Below are 20091 nucleotides of genomic sequence, written 5' to 3'. Positions count from 1 at the left end.
CTGTGCTGTCAAACTTGTTTCTTTGAGTAAATAGATCTAACGCTGGGTGAACATAAAGTGGTGAAAAACATTAAGATTTTCCAAATCCCAACAGATAAACTATTTATTTTAAGACTCCTTTGTGTGTTTGCAAACATTGCCGCACAAGTTGGTGGCAAAACGATGGAGTTCTTGCAGAACGCCAGCAACAAAAAAAAGTCAATTTACAGGTTTCTTACACTGCTTTTGGATTATCATTTGATTTTAAGGTTCGTATGAATGTCTTGTCATCGCAAATCAACTGCATTATACGTAACACTTCCAAGCAGTAAGGCTAGCGTTTGTTACAGCAATATATCGAGGGTTAGCTAGAATTATATTTGGTTGTGATCTTTGCAAAATAACTATTTTGGATGCAGCAGCTAACGCTCGATATATAGCTGTAACGAACGCTAGCCACATACATTTTACTGCTTGGAACTGTTCAAGCGATTTTATTTAGAAGAAATAAAAACGTCAATCTAAGATATGTTGAATGTGTGCAGATGGCGGTGGCTTTCTTTCTGCCAAGAATTACGCTTATCTGCCTAACGTCAGAGTGTGGTGTTCATTACTTCATTATAGTCTTATGTACAATGACTAAAGTAATAATTACAATACAAGTGAATCAGTATACAGTTTATTACAGTTCAAAGTGCTGATAAAGTTGAGGTTTTACATGGGTTATGTTGCCAACTCATTTGATCAATTATATTTTCACAAGTTCCATTCTTCACACATTTAAAACATTCCAGCTACAGTTGAATGTTGAAACCAAAGGGCAACAAGGCATGTGGTGTGTTGTGATGACAGAAGGCCACATTCTGTTCTACATTCCACACTTCCACACTCAGTGCCTGAAATTGACTCTATTCCCTATGCAGTGCACTACTTTTAACCATAGGCTCTGGTCAAAAGTAGGGAACTATATAGAAAGCATAGTGTGCCATATCTGATTCACTCAAAATACATTGACATACATATGATTTAGCATGTCTGGGACAATAGCGCCACCCGAATAATCCCATTTTAAATTCATATATATATTTTCAGGGGGTACCGCAGCCATGCTGCCCACCCAACACGTTTTGATCATGACTATTAAAAAAAACCAACAAGTAGTTAGAACAGAACCGAGAAGGAAGACGACAGATGTTCATTCAGAGAGGGCGGGACTAGTGACTTGACAGGTGTTGGGAGCTCATTTCTTGAACCTGCCGAAGTGTTCACGGGAGATGATTAGCCTCTGGATCTGGGCTGTGCCTTCATAGATCTGGAATTAAACAAGCAGACATAAAATGTCTCCAATGAAGTCTAATCTGCCCCCCCCCCTCCAATTTATATCAGTTTTCCATGCATTAAAAGCCAGGAGTTTTTCCCTAGCCAGTTGACCGGACTAGGGAAGTGTTCAGTGAGGCACAACGTCGCTAAACATTTTGTAACGGAAACCAAAAACTATTGGTTAAATTCATTCACGTGGTAATGTACCTCTGAACACAACCCCGGAAGTAGTGTACAGCTAAGGACCCCAAGTTCATCCAGGTCTCCAATTCACAAAGCGTCTCAAAAAGTGAGAGTGCTGATCTAGGATCAGGTCCCTTCCATCCATATAGTCTTACTGCTTATGAGCTAAAAAGGGAAACCGAGTTCTAGCACTCGGATGCATTTTGCATACAGGCCCTGGTCAGATAACTCTTATGCATACAACAATAGTGGTACAGGCTACTGATTGGTCGTTCGGTATTCTAAACAGAATTTTAAAAACAGTTGATGAGGTAGAACTGCACCCTCACCTGGTAGATCTTGGCATCCCTCATCAGTTTCTCTACAGGGTATTCAGAGTTGAAGCCGTTTCCTCCAAACACCTGCACGGCGTCGCTGGCCACCTGGTTGGCAATGTCTCCGGCGAATGCCTTAGCGATGGAGGCGTAGTAGGTGTTCCTCCTCCCGTTGTCAACCTCCCAAGCTGACCTCTGCCAGCCCATCCTGGCCAGCTCCACCTTCATGGCCATCTCAGCCAACAGGAACGACACCGCCTGGTGCTGTGGGGAGAGGGGGGGGTTGTCAAACCTCAAGGTACTGAGATGTGTTCAGTAGGACGCAACGTTGTGGAACTTTCAGACAGATATGCCATGGAGAATAAACCTCTGATATGTATAAATAAATAAAGGATCATGGCGGCTATGAAGTCAACATGGCCCTGTTGCCAGTTTCCCCAGACTAAGATGAAGTCTACTCCTGACAAAAAAGGAACTTTCAATGGAGACTGCATTATCAATGGTATGAGGTCATGACAAAAAAGGAACTTTCAATGGAGACTGCATTATCAATGGTATGAGGTCAAAGGTCAAACCTTAGAGCACTAGGGCCAGTTTCCCCAGACTAAGATGAAGAATACACCTGGACTACAAAGCACTTTCAAATCGTTGATGAGTTCTTGCTGAGGCAGAATCTCTTCAACTATCACCAAGGCAACATTCTAATACCCTAATACTGACGTGGCTTCGTTCATTTCTAACGTGGAAGTGTGAAACAAAGTGATGAACCTCAGCGATGAGTTTCCCGAAGGTCTTCCTCTCCAGAGCGTAGCCAGTGGCTTCATCCAGAGCTCTCTGAGCCAGACCTGTAGCGCCTGCTGCCACCTGGATGCACAGGAGGAAGTCTCGTCACTAACTCATAATATAGCAGGTAGGTTTGCAAAATTCTGGTAAATTTCCCACAATTCCCAGGTTTTTAGCGGGGGAAATTATTGTGGAATCAGGTAGGAATAAGCATGAAACCCTGGAATCCTTTGGCCAGGATTTCTGGAAAACCTTGGGATGGTTATCGGACATTTTGCAAACCTAACGGCAGTGGTGTCAAACATGCAGCCCGCCATGTTGTCTAGGAAACCATGACTCACTGGTGGTCTGGTCTTGTCGAAGGCTCCCATGGCAATCTTGAAGCCAGCTCCCTCTCCAATCAGAACGTTCTCCTTGGGTATCCGGACGTCCTCAAAGGTGATTCCTCTGGTGTCTGAACACCGCTGACCCATGTTCAACTCCTACACACAGACACACAGCAATATTATAGGTTACTATGGTAACCTAGTGGTTAGAGCGTTGGACTAGTAACCAAAAGGTTGCTAGATCAAATCCCCGAGCTGCTAAGGTAAAAATCTGTCATTCTGCCCCTGAACAAGGCAGTTAACCTACTGTTCCTAGGCAGTCATTGTAAATAAGAATTTGTTCTTAACCGACTTGCCTAGTTAAATAAAATACAAGTAACATGTTCAACTCCTACACACATCAATATTATAGGTTACTATAGTAACATGTCCAGACACCAATCTCAGATCCTCTACAGTTTGCAGCATACACAAGTAATTTCATAAGTTCTAGCAAGCTAAATAATTGGGCATGTCTACGCAAAAAACAAAAAGAATAGATCCAGTCACTACTATGTAGAATTGTTGATCGAAGCATGGTGGTGACAGAGTGATATAACTGATCGGTCATTGAGACACTAGATCCTTACCTTCCTGCCGACTAGTATACCAGGTGAATCCGCGTCAACGATGAAGCCTGTGAAAGCCTTGCTGGTTGGACACTTAGGGTCAGCATCAGTACGGGCCAGCAGGAAATACCTGTGAGAATTAAGAAGATTGTTTTATCACACCACATGCTGCCTTGGGAATAAACTAAAAGACAAACCTAATCTTTTTATAGAGAAAACATTTCATTCCACAAAAGGGGCATTAATGTGTTCAGCATGGCGTAAGATTGTCTTTATTGACAAATCACTTTAAAATGGTGGTGTGTTTCTCCTCTCCTCTCACCAGTTGGCTTTGCCTCCGTTGGTGATCCACATCTTCTGACCGTTAACAACGTACTCGTCTCCTTTCTTCTCCGCCCGCGTCTTCAGGCCCGCCACGTCAGAGCCCGCGCCAGGCTCCGTCACACCGTACGCCTGTCAGTCAACACACAGCATTTTCTTATCATACTATATTTTCAGAAGTAATGGACGCCTCGGCATGTTTGTCTCTTAGTGTAGGCTACACTACAGCTTTTTTAAATGCAGACACAAAACTCTTCTCTGGAGAGATGAACAGCTTCTGAAGCAGGACTAGCGTCCATCACATGGCAACCAAATAATATGGACCTTGCTGCGGCAAACTACTCTCTCCTAATAAAATAAAAAAAGTTTGTTGAATAGCGTGACTTACCAAGACGTTTAGTGGAAATAAAAATACATCTCGCTACAATACCAGAAACAACACACTAATCAACTATTGTTTATTGTTGTCAGGGAACAAATACAACGTTTTACGCCGGAGAAGATATACTGTCTGAAAAAGTACGTCTAGAGATGCGGCACTTCTTAAAACAGTCTGAAAAGTTATTGTTGCCATGTTACTGCAGCTGACTCTGGAAAGGGTCGTGGACTAACCCGCACATTGACACGGTACCAGTTTATATAGCCTTCTTATTATTATGTAAATATCGTGAAACTTTTTATTTTTTTTACTTTAGTTTGTTTTCTTAACGCTATTTAATTAAAAAACTGTATTGTTGTAAATAATTAAGGGCTTGTAAGTAACTGTTGTATTCAGCACGTGACAAATAACATTTGGTAGATAGAACTTCATTGCCTGTCCCTAGCGATCATACATTCCTAATCAGAGAATTATTCTGCATTGTAAATTCATGTGGAAATTTTATGATAATTTTTTAGAATCGTTTTAACGGAAAACCATTTTTTTTTTTTAATGGCTGTTTAAACGTAAAGCAAAATTACCACATCTCTCCTCTGGATGACATCATCATGATGTGTGTTTCCAGCATCAAGGCTGTTTTCATAAAGAAGTTCAATCTGCTTCGTGTTTTGTATCCTTGCCACGATACTGACGAGTATTGCGATACCCTGGCCCTACTATACGGTGTCCCTCCCCTGTGAGCGTTTGTGTTCTCGTAAACAAACACAATCAATCAGTTTCCTCCGTTCCACAAATACTGAATCAAATCTTGACACTCAGAAACGGGAGTCGACTCTCCACCACTACGTCTTTGAACACGGTAGGACAACTGGCAGAGAAAGGCAAAGCGACAACAGTGAAATACTGTATGGCTGTACTTTTGAGAAGTTAAATGACAAATTGGTAAAATGCTAACATCACGAGATTGTATCGAGGTACTGTAGCAGTAGTACAGTTGCAATGCTTAACCATGACTCAAACATAATAGAACCATATGGATATCTGCATTGTGAATTCACTGGGATTTTTTAAATATTTTTATCATTTTAACAAAAAACAATGAATAAATGTTTTCCCACTTGTCACATCCCTAATTCTTTCTTGTATTTGGGGCGGCAGGGTAGCCTAGTGGTTAGAGCGTTGGACTAGTAACCGGAAGGTTGCGAGATCAAACCATTGAAAATAAGAATTTGTTCTTAACTGACTTGCCTGGTTAAATAAAGGTCAAATTAAAATTTCATATGAACACTTACACACATGAGAGGTTCCTCTGTCATTCTGCCCAGGTACTTCTTCTTCTGGAAATCATTACCGGCTATGATCACTGGCATTTGCTGTGAGGAAGAGAAACAGAAGAGCTCTTTCAGCCTGTATAGGGTTGCAAAAATACAGTCACTTTGTTTTTCTCCTCACAATTCCAATGGTTTTCCAGAATAAGCAGGAAATCTAGGAATCTGCCAACCAGGATTTCTAGAAAAAAAAACAGAATTTGGTAGAAAGTCTGACCTTTACCAGCCTAAGAAGAGCTCTGAATGAACCAGGGTTACAAGATGACAGTATTTCACGCCAACTGCCACTATGAACCTCCATTTCACAGCAGGATTATTTTAAGACATAATTAGCCATGTATCCATTATACATGTAAAAACAACAACAACAAAAAATCCACCTTGATTCAAATCTTAGGTTTTTCCACTCTATAGTTTTACAGCTCAATGACAATGTGAACTTACACCGAGAGAGTTGGCTTCAATAGCAGTCTGAACTCCTGTGCAACCATAGGCCAGCTCTTCTGTGATGAGGCAGGAGTCAAATATGCCCAGACCCATTCCACCACAGTCCTCTGGAATGTGAGAGTTCATCAGGCCCAGCTCCCATGCTCTCTTGATGATGGGGAAAGGATACTGTGGGATAAAAAGGGTTAGGGTATGTGGTCCAATACGAAGCAGCTGCTGGCTGGACTGACAGCTACTCCGTTCCAATGATAGCATGCCACTGCTTGGTATACAAACAGGCTGGGAAAGACCAGAGCACCAGATTGATGTCTTCTACTCACTTCTCCACTCCTGTCGTAGGCTGCTGCAACAGGGACAATCTCCTCCCGGGAAAACTTCCTGGCTAGCTCCTGGAACTCTTTCTGCTGGTCTGTCATCTCTGTTGATAGTCAGACAGAGGGAGAGAGGGAGAGAGAGAGAGAGAGACAGGAAGTCTATAAATACACAGGTATGCATTGACACTGTCCCAGCAGCTGCTCGCAGAGAGCCCTGTCCCAGCAGCTGCTCGCAGAGAGCCCTGTCCCAGCAGCTGCTCGCAGAGAGCCCTGTCCCAGCAGCTGCTCGCAGAGAGCCCTGTCCCAGCAGCTGCTCGCAGAGAGCCCTGTCCCAGCAGCTGCTCGCAGAGAGCCCTGTCCCAGCAGCTGCTCGCAGAGAGCCCTGTCCCAGCAGCTGCTCGCAGAGAGCCCTGTCCCAGCAGCTGCTCGCAGAGAGCCCTGTCCCAGCAGCTGCTCGCAGAGAGCCCTGTCCCAGCAGCTGCTCGCAGAGAGCCCTGTCCCAGCAGCTGCTCGCAGAGAGCCCTGTCCCAGCAGCTGCTCGCAGAGAGCCCTGTCCCAGCAGCTGCTCGCAGAGAGCCCTGTCCTGTACTCACCAAAGCAGAACCCTGTTGACGGAGCATTCTGAGAGCTGGTAGCGGCCACGGCTGCAGCATTGGTACTCTGGAGCCGCAGGACAGACTGCACGCCCCCTCTCAGAGCCTTGAGGAGAGATGGGGCGAGGGCATAGAACAAATCAACAACTACTATAACCTTATGGCTGTGCAAGGGCCAAGGCGACACAGTGATTACGTGCCAAATGGCACCTTATTCCCCATGTAGTGCACTACTGGGCCCATAGGTAATAGGGTGCCATTTGGGACACAAAAAGAGACCTCATCCCACTAGCTAATGAATACATGCATAGTACTATAGGTACGTCAAATGTTACTATTTCTAGTGGGTTTTAGAGGGATCTTTACTTCTGGTCTACAGTAGTTAGAAGGTGTACAATAATGTCAGAACTTTAAACGTCAACAATTGACAACACCAAGAGGTTGATTGAAATGGTTTGAATATGGGGTTAGATGCGTCACGTCTACTAGCTAGTTTACAACACGTTTTCACAACAAACGGCAAAGCTATAATCTATAAGAAAGCTAGCATGTACATGTGGCGCAGAAAGGAACCAATGCTTTTCACACTGACGTTAGGCGTTATAGCTAATTAGCTAACTTAATGCTTGCTGCCTTTTCTCGGCTAGTAATACAACTGTCAAATGTGAAAAGATCTCGATTTCTCGAGAAACCTGTCAACTAGGAACTACACAAAGCTTAAAGACAACTTAATTAACTGTTAAAGCATGTCAGTTATTTGTTTATTAGCTGTAATTTACCTTGTTGAAAAGCATAGCTATTGTTGCACTACAGACGCCCGTGTCGTAAAATCCTTGAGTACACAAGTCTCGTTCGTCCTACCAGAAAAATACATGTTTCATCCAATCAGGGCTGCGGGTTCTGTCACATGATGTTATATGTCAGTCGGGAGATGACTTTTCACCTAGTTTCTTACCAAAGACAAAGACCTTCGATAATATTGGCAAGATAGACGAGTGACCGATATTTATAAATATGTCTCTGAGGACCATTCTAGCCAATAAGAAAATAAGCAATTTGTTGTTGACCAAATTCGAAACGTTTTCATTAGCTGGGTTTCCATCCAATTGGCGACTTTTTTTCATGCGAATATTCTAAAATCTGCATAAAGAAAATAAATTATCTGTCGGCATTCGTACAATTGTGCCGGAACGTCCTGTTTCTAATCACAGCTGTCGTGATTTTTAAAAATATATTGTATGACTTTACTGCATAAAAAATTGTGGATGGAAACGTGCTTATTGACTTCCATATAAAAATTCCTCACTTCAGGGTTTTATTTTCGTGAACAGATTTTAGGCGGAGTAAACCCTCTTGCTTCGTCTTTTCCTCTGTGCCGATATCCATTACAATAAAACACAATATTCTCATTTTACAAAATAAATCATTCAAAATAATTAAATTAAATGCTGTATTCAATAATTTACATTTGTATATACTAACCATAGTTTGTGTAAGGACAATAATGATGTTATTTGATTGTGAACAAATTAGTGAATTATATTAAATACACCTATATAACGTAATCTTAAAATAATATATTTTCCTTAGAGATATTTTATAACCTATATGTATCATGTTGGATAAGTCAGGAATGTGATGATGGCAAGGGTAGTTATAATATAGACAAGATAAGCTCTTGTCCTGTCCTAATTATACAACAAGGTCAAGATCCAAGTGGGAAAATACAGTTTCACGGAAAGTTACACCTTGCACGGAATGGAAAACGACAGGTTGTACAATATATACAGTACGTCACACAGCCTGATTAATGGTTGTGTGATGTTCTCTGAGCCTCATGGCTATCAGAGCAGAGGTCGATGCAGTGTGTCCTCAGCCACCATTCCTCGTACAAACTACACTGAACAATAATAGAAACGCAACATGTAAAATGTTGGTCCCATGGTCCCATGTTTCATGAGTTGAAATAAAAGATTGCAGACATTTTCCATGCACACAAAAAAGCTTCTCTCAAATGTTAGTGAGCATTGCTCCTTTGACAAGATAATCTATCCACCTGACAGGTGTTGCATATCAAGCTCATTAAATAGCATGATCAATACACAGTGCTTGTGCTGGGGACAATAAAATGCCACTAAAAACACAATGCAACAGATGTCTCAAGTTTTGAAGGATTGCGCAATTGGCATGTTTACTGAAGGAATGTCCACCAGAGCTGTTGCCAGATAATTTAATGTTCCTTTCTCTACCATAAGCCGCCTCCAACGTGGTGTTTGAGAATTTGGCAGTACATCCAACTGGCCTCACAACCGCAGACCACGTGTATGAAGTCATGTAGGCAAGCTGTTTGCCCCGTGATGTCAATGAGTTTACGGTATGGGCAGACATAACATACAGACAACAAACACAATTTAATTTTATCGATGGCAATTTGATTGCACAAAAATATAGTGACAAAATATTTTTTTAAGGTACAGTATCTGTGACCAACAGATGCATACCTGTATTCCCAGTCATGTGAAATCCATAGATTAGGGCCTCATGTATTTATTTCAATTGACTGATTTCCTTATATTATATTTTTGTTTAGTTTAGAAAAGTGCATTTCCTGAAGAAAATGGTGTTGCATGGATATGCATTTCAAAATGTCCCCAATGTCTATGGCACTATTGTTGCCATTCAAATGCATTTGTAGCTCATTTAAAGTAAAGAAAAGCAATCACATTCTCAAGCAACCTAATTTGAGATCGTCTGAACATCAACATTGGTTTGGAGTTGATAGCTTAAAACACATTTTCTATATTTTGGCCTGTTTTTACCCATTGAATATTGTTATAGTTCAAAAAAGTATAGACCTATTTTCTCCAGCAACCCGAGTCGGGGCAGTCAGCTTAAATAATTTAAACTCTAGACGCGAACCAAATAAATATGTAAGGAATCCAGATAAATCTAAGAATATGTAATGCTGCTCTGCCATTATCAATGTCATGTCCCCCATCCTTGACTTTTCCTAAATAGCAGTCGTTAGAATTTGAGTATCACAAGCAGTTTGTTATAAGAAGTTTGAGGATGTCACTTTTCCCCACTTATTCCCTTCACCAGTTGGCTGCCATCTGACAACGGCCCATCACTCCTCTTCAATGGCTGTGCGAAGTTACTGGATATTGGCAGGAACTGGAACACGCTGTCGTACACATAGATCCAGAGCATCCCAAACATGCTCAAGGGGCAGGATTGGGGCGTAACGGATTGCATGTAATCTGTGACATGTAAGGGATTACAAAAAACTGTTAACTGTAATCCGTTACGTTACCAGCAAAAATATTGTAATCGGATTACAGATTACTTTAGAAAAGCTAGATGATTACATTTAAATTCTGAAACGATGTTTGTGAAAATATTATTTGACACCTCTGTTTTCTCAATGATATTCAATTCAGTATTGACAAAAGGCGCAGGTTTAAGTTTGTTCCACCTGAGCGAGTCTGACCACCAATCAGAGACCACTATGATGACACATCAAATGATGACCACCAATCAGAGACCACTATGATGACACATCAAATGATGACCACCATGATGACACACCAAATGATGACCACCAATCAGAGACCACTATGATGACCACCAATCAGAGACCACTATGATGACACATCAAATGATGACCACCACTCAGAGACCACTATGATGACACATCAAATCATGACCACCAATCAGAGACCACTATGACGACACGCCAAATGGGTTTGATGGATCGCAACAGCTGCATAGTGCGAATCCCAGCCTATGGAATAAAAGTGGGGCCTTTATTGCTCATCTAATTCATAGTCTAATTCATGCTGATAAAATAATCCATAGGACTAATGGACACAAGCTAAAACTCACACACTTCTGATTGCCCCTTTAAGTCTATCTGTAGTTGCTACATCAATTTTTGGACTTAAAAAGTATATTTACAGTACCAGTCAAAAGTTTGGACACAACTACTCATTCCAGGGTTTTATTTTATTTTACTACATAGAATCAAAACTATGAAATAACACATATGGAATCATGTAGTAACCAAAAAAGCATTAAACAAATCCAAATATATTTTATATTTGAGATTATTCGAAGTAGCTACCCTTTGCCTTGATGACAGCTTTGAACACTCTTGGCATTCTCTCAACCAGATTCTTGAGGTAGTCACCTGGAAGGCATTTCAATTAACAGATGTGCCCTGTCAAAAGTTAATTTGAGTAATTTCTTTCCTTCTTCATGCGTTTGAGTCAATCATTTGTGTTGTGACGAGGTAGGGGTGGTATACAGAAGATAGCCCTATTTGGTAAAAGACCAAGTCCATATTATGGCAAGAACAGCTCAAATAAGCAGAGAAATGACAGTCCATAATTTCTTTAAGACATGAAGGTCAGTCAATCCGGAACATTTCAAGAACTTTCAACGTTTCTTCAAGTGCATTCGAAAAAAAAAATCAAGCATTATGATGACACTGGTTTCTCATGAGGACCGCCACAGGAAAGGAAGACCCGGAGTTATCTCTGCTACAGAGGATAAGTTCATTAGAGTTACCTGGCTCTCATGAGGACCGCCACAGGAATAGAAGACCCAGAGTTACCTCTGCTGCAGAGGATAAGTTCATTAGAGATACCAGCCTCAGAAATCGCAGCCCAAATAAATGCTTCACAGCGTTCAAGTAACAGACACATCTCAACATCAACTGTTCAGAGGAGACTGAGTGAATCAGGCCTTCATGGTCAAATTGCTGCAAAGAAACCACTACTAAAGGACACCAATAAGAAGAAGAGACTTGCTTGGGCCAAGAAACACGAGTAATGGAGATTAGACCAGTGGAAAGCTGTCATCAAGGCAAAGGGTGGCTACTTTGAATAAAATAAAATATAATATAGACTTTTTTGGTTACCACATGATTCCATGTGTTATTTCATAGTTTTGATGTCTGTAACAAAGGAAAACCCTGGAATGAGTAGGTGTGTCCAAACTTTTGACTGGTACTGTGTATCCATTTATTCTTGAAGAATATAATTTATAAATGCCTCATGATCTTAGTTCAACTGTCAAACTCTGAGAGAACCCAAAATATAAAGGTGTTTTTCTCCAATGTTGGTAAACATTGTAAATGTAAACAAACACTGTAAAGGCTCTTAACATGGTTAAAACTATACTGTTGATATCATGGATGACCAGTCCTTGCATCCATTGCTCTGTCTATTAATCTGAGAATGGTTAACTTTCTCCAGGGCCATCCCTCAGCTTTTTATCAAAACAGAGTTTGCCATTTTGTTATTGTTTCATCTTTGGATTTGCTCTTTAAACAGCTGCATATTATCAAGATAAAGTGTCACCAACAAAAAGCATTCATTTTTCACATGTAAACAGCACTTTTCAGTTGTGTTCAAAGCCATTCCATGAGCGCAGCAGTTATCTTTCAACTCATTGAGCCCAATCAGTCCTCCATGACAACAACAATTACATTTACGTCATTTGGCAGACGCTCTTATCCAGAGCAACTTACAAATTGGTGAATTCACCTTATGACATCCAGTGGAACAGCCACTTTACAATAGTGCATCTAAATCATTTAAGGGGGGGGGGGTGAGAAGGATTACTTTATCCTATCCTAGGTATTCCTTGAAGAAGTGGGGTTTCAGGTGTCTCCGGAAGGTGGTGATTGACTCCACAATAAGACCTTAGTTTCGGGGTTATGATCAGGTAAAACAATTTGGCTAATCTATACTTCTATAAATCCTATTCTTGAAGATCAATGGGTATAACATTTATTGTAATTCGGATAGACTTTGGTTTTTAACATAAGGATATAATTGAATCGTATTTTTTATTATATGTAGTAGAAAGCGATGGGCTAGAAGACGCCGAAATAACCAACCCATAAAGTAAAATGTAACATCCATATGTTGGATGGCCATGCTATGTAAACTTTAACATTGGCGGCAGGTAGCCTAGTGTTGAGTGTTGAACTAGTAACCGAAAGGTTGCAAGACCAAACCCCCGAGCTGACGAAATTAAAATCTGTCGTTCTGCCCCTGAACAAGGCAGTTAATCCATTGTTCCTCGGCCGCCATTGGAAAAAGTTCTTAACTTTTTGCCAACTTGCCAAGTTAAATAAAGCTTCAAAACAAAATGTAATTCAATTGGCAACATACATTTTTGTCTTCTTCTAATGCCTCTTCAGGGGAAAGTAATCTAAAAGTAACAGAATGTAATCAGATTACATTACAGTTTTGGGAGGGGTGTGTGTGTGTGTCTAAAAGTAACTGATTACAATCTGATAGGTAAAGTAACAGATTACATTTATAAAGTAATTTACCCAACCCTGTCAAATGGGTGACGTCTGGCTGAGTATGTTCGAACTGGGACATTTTTCAGCTTCCAGGAATTGTGTACAGATCCCTGCAACATGGAGCCATGCATTATCATGCTACAATGACCATAGCATCGTTGTCCGTAGTTTATGCCTGCCTGCCCATACCATAACTCCACCATGGGGCACACCGTTCACATCAGCAAACCGCTCGCCCACAGACGCCATACACGTGCTGTGGTTGCGAGGCCGGTTGGATGTACTGCCAAAAAGCTAAAACGTTTGGGAGCCTGCTTATGGTAGAAAAATGAACATTCACAGAATTCACAGCTAACAGCACTTGTGGACATCACTGCAGTCAGCATGTGAATTGCATGCTCCCCCGCAAAACTTGGGACAGCCGTGGCCTTGCGTTGTGACAAAACTGCAACTTAAGTGCCATTTTGCCCCCAGTACAAGGTGCACCCCCCCCTGTTGACGGGACCACAACCGAGGTGGAAAGCTTCAAGTTCCTCTGAGTACACATTCCAGACAAACTGAAAGTCCACCCAGTGTGTAGTGAAGGCGCAACAGCGCCTCAACCTCAGGAGGCTGTAGAAATGAGACTTCGCACCTAAAACCCAGGCGAGGTCAGTACAGGTGCATCAAAGCCGGGACCAAGACTGAGAAACGGCTTCCATCTCAAGGCCATCACTGTTAAAAACTTGTAATCACTGGCCACCAATGTTCACATTTTGTATTACTCAACTCATATCTTCATCTGCCACAATTTACCCAAAAACTTCTACATTCTTAATACCATCCCTTTAAATGTGTACTGTTAGATATTACTGCATTGTCAGAGCCGAGAACAAGCATTTCACACCACCTAAACACGTGTTGATCAGCTTCTTGATACCCGTCTGGAGGGTTGAACTTGGCGAAATGCGTACGAACAGCAAAGTAAACAAATTAGCGAACAACATTTGAGGTAAGATTTTTGTGCTTATGAAAAATGTCTGGGATATTTTATTTCAGCTCATGAATCCAGAACTTTAAATGAAGCATTTATTTTTGTTTTTCCACAGGCCTAAGCATAGATGTAGCATAAAATACAGCAGTGAAAACATTAAATTCATGACCTTAAAAATGATGCTCTTGGCATATGTATTGTTAATCCAGATAGACTACTGAGGAGATGGATCATCCTTTCTATCAAATAACCACCAGGGGTTGAATGTCTCTTAAAACACGAGTAGATGGTTGAGGCGGGACTTGCAGCACATCAAAACATCTCAAATAGTTCTAAGTTCTATTTCAGCGACTGGATACAGACACACCCGTTGACATGCAGTGTGGACGGAATGTTTTATTGACAGGTGGGAGAGTGAATTGGGCAATGCCGGCACATTCAACATGTCCTGTCCGGGTGCAAGGTTGAGTAGATACATCTAAAAAAGAAAAGACCTTGAATCTTGTGGGACTTTTGTGTTTTTATTGACATGGTATTAAACAGCGGATCTATTTGCCCTTCTTGGCCTTGATCTTCCTCAGGTAAAACTCCAGCTCCTTGCCCTCCAAAATGTAGCCATCCACCCTGCCGCACTGGCCGGGCTTGGAGGCAATGCAGGCTGGGAGAGAGAGAGAGAACAATTATTACCAAGTCAGAGAAGAACACCAATTAGAAGTTATAAGTCCCATCAGAAAATTGACATAGGATTTTGTCGCTGGGGCAGCAGAGTAGCCTAGTGGTTAGAGCGTTGGACTAGTAACCGGAAGGTTGCAAGTTCAAATCCCCGAGCTGACATGGTACAAATCTGTCGTTCTGCCCCTGAACAGGCAGTTAGCCCACTGTTCCTAGGCCGTCACTGACTTGCCAAGTAAAATAAGGGTAAAATAAAAAAAATAAAAAGATGTCATGAATAAATTGACCATCACATTGTAATGCAGTGTCCCTCACATCTGTTTGTTACAAGCCCAGCACCACACAACTCAGCTGATGGTCAATAAGGTGTTAGTGCTGGGGAGGAACGATTCAGACATTTCTGACCAAGACTAAAAAGCATTATTATTATTAGATTCCCTCCCACGAGTCTTGAGAAACTAAGCCTGCATACGCCCTGAGTACCCGGATGAAAACCACAATAACTAGTACCTGGAGTATATGCATCAAGCATTTCAGACAAGGGGCGCTGATACAAGTCACCCTTGACCTTTAAAATCAGCACAGTAGAAGAGGTCAGAGACTCACCGAGGAGTTTCCCCTGCATGAACTGTTCCTCCAGGAGAGGGCTGATCTTGCAGTTCTTCTTGCGCTCGTCAAACTTCTTCTGAATCTTCTTCGACCTCTTCTTGTTGATCACCTCTTCCTCCTCGGGAGTCTAAAAAACAGGAAATAAAGCGGTTAGGCGATTAATGACAGGCACCAGTGGAACACTTGACCCCCGGCCTGCTAACAACACAATTTGTCAACAAAATTAAATCTCCAGTATATTTAGTTTCACTCAGTTCTGGTAATAAAACCCAAAGTCATTCAGTAGCAGAAATGGACAACGGCATCTCCACCAAAAGACCAGAGATTATAAACACATTGACAATGTTTAACAAAACAACTATCCAGGGAATAGTGTAGTGGCTTTGGGACTCAGCTATCCGCTCGTGTCTGTTAGTGAAAGTAGTACTCTACATTAAGGCTTCTGTCGACAGGTTGCAGTAGATACCGGCAGGCGCTGTGGCCAAAAGCAACACATTTTAGGAATTAGGTCGTGCCATTTGGGACAACAGCAAGCTGTCAACTGTTCTACACAATATAGAAACGGAACATCCATTTTTACTAAGAAGACAGTACATAAGGAAACCAGTCAATTGAAATAAATTCATGAGGTCCTGATCTATGGATTTCACATGACTGGGAATACAGATATGCATCTGTTGGTCACAGATACCTTAATAAAAAGGCAGGGTGTGGATCAGAACCAGTCAGTATCTGGCGTGACCATTTTCCTGATGCAGCACGACACATCTCCTTCAGAGTTGATCAGGCTGTTGATTGTGGCCTGTGGAATGTTTTCCCACTCCAATGGCTATGTGAAGTTGCTGGATATTGGCGGGAACTGGAACACGTAGTACAAGTCAACCCAGAGCATCCCAAACATGCTCAATGGGTGACATGTCGGAGGTGATGGTGGCGGACGAATGGCACGACAACCGGCCTCGAGGGCCTGTCACGGTATCTGTGTATTCAAATCGCGGCCGATAAAATGCAATTGTGTCTGTAGCTTATGCCAGCCCATACCATAACCCCACCATGGGGAACTCTATTCACAACGGCGACAGCAGCAAAGCGCTCACCCACACGACAATACAATCTCGGCCCGGTACAGTTGAAACTGGGATTCAGCCGTAGAGAGCACATGATGCCAGTTGCCGTTGAAGGTGAGCATTTACACACTGAAACCCCGTATGATAGAGAAATGAACATTAAATGCCCTGGTGGACATTCTTGCAGTCAGCAGGCTAATTGCACCCTCCCTCAGCTGGAAACGTCTGGCGTTGTGTTGACAGAGCTGCACATTTTAGAGAACCCTTACTGTCCCCAGCTCAAAGCTTCTTGATATTCCACACCTGGCAGGTGTCAGATCTTGGTAAATGAGAAATGCTCACTAACAGGGATGTAAAGGATTGTGTACAAAATTGAGGGAAGGTGTCTTATTTTAGCTCAGTAACTTCTCAATTTCCACCGAAAGAAAAACCCTAATCTAACTAACTAATCTACCCCCCCCCCCCCCAACAAGCACGTGTAACTATTTACACATTTACAATATTGTGAAGACCCTTGTGACTTCATATTGGTTTGTTTCGGTCAATACGTCCCGGGAAAAGAACCATCAAGTATGGCGGTGTAACAACCAGAGGATTGCAATGAAACCTGACTGGTTAAACTTTTGTTTTTGTGTAATTACGCGAACGCTTCGCCCAAGTTGAATGAGACAGAAATCACGACGCAGCGGTTTACAAATGTTTCGTGTTAGGCTATAAAAATTGATTTTTTCAAACAAAAAGAAAAATCCACTGTGTAGTTAGGACACTTGGCATTGCCACCAGAGGAAGATCTACAAAGGTACGAGATTTATTTTATTGCTATTTCTGACTTTTGTGACGCTAATGCTTGGTTGGAAAAATGCTAGTAATACGTGTGTGCTGGGAGCCGTCCTCAGAAAATAGCACGTTCGGCTTTCACAGTAACGGCTTTTTGAAATCTGACACAGCGGCTGGATTAATAAGACGTTCATCTTTTAAACGATGTAAGATACATGTATTTACAAGAATGTTTACGACAACAAAGGGTGTATTTAGAATGTTAGCTCTTTGCAGTGTCACCGGATGTTGGCCTGGTGGGACGTTAGCGTCTCACCTACCCTACAGAGGTTAAAACATGGAACCAACACTTCACATGTGGCAGTTGTACATCTTTGTTCAATTCAAAACCGGTGCACTACACAGGAGCCACTTGGGACTTGTACGTACCAGCTTGGCTCCCTTCTTGCGTCCCAGAGGAGTGGCAAAGTGGGCCTCATACCACTGCCTGTAAGGCAGGCTGTCGACGAGAACGATGCAGTTCTTCACCAAGGTCTTGGTCCTCACCAACTCGTTGTTGGAGGCGTTGTACACCACATCAATGAGCCTGGTCTTACGAGTGCAGCCTGCAAAATGAACAGACCGCATCAATATCAACATTCCCACCTGTGTGTAGTGGTAATATTACTGGAGTGATGAAACAAGGTTTCAAGCACAGTCTGTAGAAATAAACAAGCACATGAGCGTTTTAAAGTAGCTTTAAAATGGCAAAATTTACAAACGCAACGTGCTGGTCATATTTCATGAACTGAAAAATAATCTGTACCATCCTCGCCCCAACCTTTAAGGTTGTATCCCCTGTTGTGAAATCGATCGATTAGGGCCTAATTAATTAATTTCAATTGACTGTTTATTGTTCCTCAGTAAAATATTGGAAATTGTTACATGTTATGTTTACATTTCAAAAGTAGCATTATGCCCAAATGCACACATGTAGGTGGTAAATCAAGTGAAATTAATTGGAGCTCTCAAAACACATTGCGTTTCACGAGTGAATTTAGCGTTTGTCTTTCTCAGAGACACAAACATTCAGTAGCAGAACTGGACATGAATATCGTCATGGAAAGACTCACGACACCCTTACAGATTTAACTAGTGTGTCCAGCAGACATCCTGCAGAACAACCGTATGGAAACTTACACTCAGAGCCCCAGGAGAAGTTGCCCACGTCGACCCTCAGAGCGCGGTACTTCTTGTTGCCGCCGCGGGTCCTCACCGTGTGAATACGGCGAGGTCCAATCTAGAAGAGAAGTGGAAACCAACAAAATCATGAGTGAATGCATTATGTATAGGGATACCTGGTGGCCACTTGTGCCCCATTGTTTGGCATAGGTGTGTCAGTGTAACTATGACAGTCCGGGTCATTGGTAGGTCCTAAAACTTCAACCAAAACGGTCAAAACAGACCTACCTATGGTCAATTTGTAATCATCCACACCACAAACAATCAAACCTCATTTTACTAGCTACTGTCCACAATACCGATACACGTGGTCAGCGTCTTCACCTTTGTGTTTGCAGGGGGGCGACCCAGTTCATACTTCCTCTTCTTGTGGTAGGGTTTGCGTTTGCCGCCGGTCTTGCGGCGTTTATGCCAGTTGTCCCTAGAGATACCTGGGCCACAGAAACATGACACTAGTGAGAAAGATGCTTACTCTGCAACAACAAAAAAAGACTAAAGCCAAAGGAAGCCATTGTGCTTGCGAGTGTCAGTTCTCCAAGGTGGTTATCCGCACAATAATCTCGGAAACCTAATTGTCATCATATTCACTCAAACACAAAGCTTCTCCGAATAGAGTGAACCACTACCTAGGTACCGCTAGCACGTTAGCCTAAGCTAGCGTGATTCTGAGTAGCTATTGCCCAACATCAGCACAGTACTAAGAGTAACGTTATCGCATTAAATCACTGAACATAGTCCTGTAGATACACATTTATTTGTAAGCATGCAAAGATTTAGTCGATATAGATTAAGTAGAAGAGGTACTAAATTGAGTGTTTAAAAATATATACTTATCCAGAGGCCTATCGCTAGCTTACAACTAAAATCCCAAGCTAACGAGGAAGACTTGGCAGCAAAATGTCTACCAAAACAAGGCAACACAGCAATGTGTATTAGATTTAAGGTACAAACTAGGTAAGTACTAAAACAAGCGACAGTGCAATTTGAGAACTATCTGCAACTGCTCACTTGCAAGTCAGCTAGACTAGCCCATGAGAGCAGCCATCTTGTAACATGACATCCTTTTACAATAATTCAGTGAAAAACAATAATCTATGGTGATATTAGTGCAATTCAACAACATTCCAGTAAGATATTCAAATAAAAAGTAATCTGCCAAACCATTATAGTTATATTCCTGATGTAAAACAAGTGATGGACAAGGATTCTCTCAGCGACCGGAGGATGAAAACACGTACCCATTCTCAGGCGCCGGCTGGAAAGAGAACACGCAAAGGTTCATGGGGAAGTTTGAAGGTGTCAGATATCGCGAGACTGTACGATAACTCTAGAAATCCATGAGAGCAAACTGAAACGTTGACTGCCGCCATCCGTGTGTGTGCACCACCCAGGATAAACTAGAAAGCCCCAAAACTATTACTGCAGAGATTTATACTTCGAGTACCAGTCAAAACCTTGGAAAAGCCTCAATCCAGAGTTAATTTTGACTACATTTACATTTAAGTCATTTAGCAGACGCTCTTATCCAGAGCGACTTACAAATTGGTGAATTCACCTT

General features: G+C 41.9%; 2 protein-coding genes and 1 non-coding gene across 3 annotated transcripts; all 3 read right to left on the bottom strand.

Moving 5' to 3' along the window:
- Positions 1 to 642: 642 nt before the first annotated feature.
- Positions 643 to 7781, bottom strand: acadm (acyl-CoA dehydrogenase medium chain). Its single transcript, XM_064928990.1, has 11 exons — positions 7675 to 7781; positions 6896 to 7001; positions 6309 to 6406; positions 5986 to 6156; positions 5506 to 5586; positions 3836 to 3966; positions 3535 to 3643; positions 2921 to 3061; positions 2565 to 2660; positions 1812 to 2060; positions 643 to 1291 (listed from the first exon to the last, which is right to left on the bottom strand). Exons 1-11 carry the CDS (start codon positions 7687 to 7689, stop codon positions 1220 to 1222), a joined length of 1269 nt encoding a protein of 422 aa, XP_064785062.1. The 5' UTR covers positions 7690 to 7781; the 3' UTR covers positions 643 to 1219.
- A 6787-nt stretch (positions 7782 to 14568) lies between these two features.
- rps8a (ribosomal protein S8a) lies at positions 14569 to 19858 on the bottom strand. Its single transcript, XM_064928980.1, has 6 exons — positions 19772 to 19858; positions 18858 to 18964; positions 18492 to 18591; positions 17742 to 17917; positions 15466 to 15595; positions 14569 to 14845 (listed from the first exon to the last, which is right to left on the bottom strand). The coding sequence occupies exons 1-6, from the start codon at positions 19773 to 19775 to the stop codon at positions 14736 to 14738; spliced, it is 627 nt and encodes a 208-aa protein (XP_064785052.1). The 5' UTR covers positions 19776 to 19858; the 3' UTR covers positions 14569 to 14735.
- Positions 18683 to 18789, bottom strand: LOC135519039 (small nucleolar RNA SNORD46). Its single transcript, XR_010452253.1, has one exon. It is a non-coding gene; the product is annotated as a small nucleolar RNA SNORD46 (small nucleolar RNA).
- Positions 19859 to 20091: the final 233 nt, after the last annotated feature.

Source organism: Oncorhynchus masou, chromosome 3 (assembly GCF_036934945.1).
Source record: "Oncorhynchus masou masou isolate Uvic2021 chromosome 3, UVic_Omas_1.1, whole genome shotgun sequence".
In the NCBI taxonomy this organism is placed as follows: domain Eukaryota; kingdom Metazoa; phylum Chordata; class Actinopteri; order Salmoniformes; family Salmonidae; genus Oncorhynchus; species Oncorhynchus masou.
This window is presented reverse-complemented; position numbering and strand designations above follow the sequence as displayed.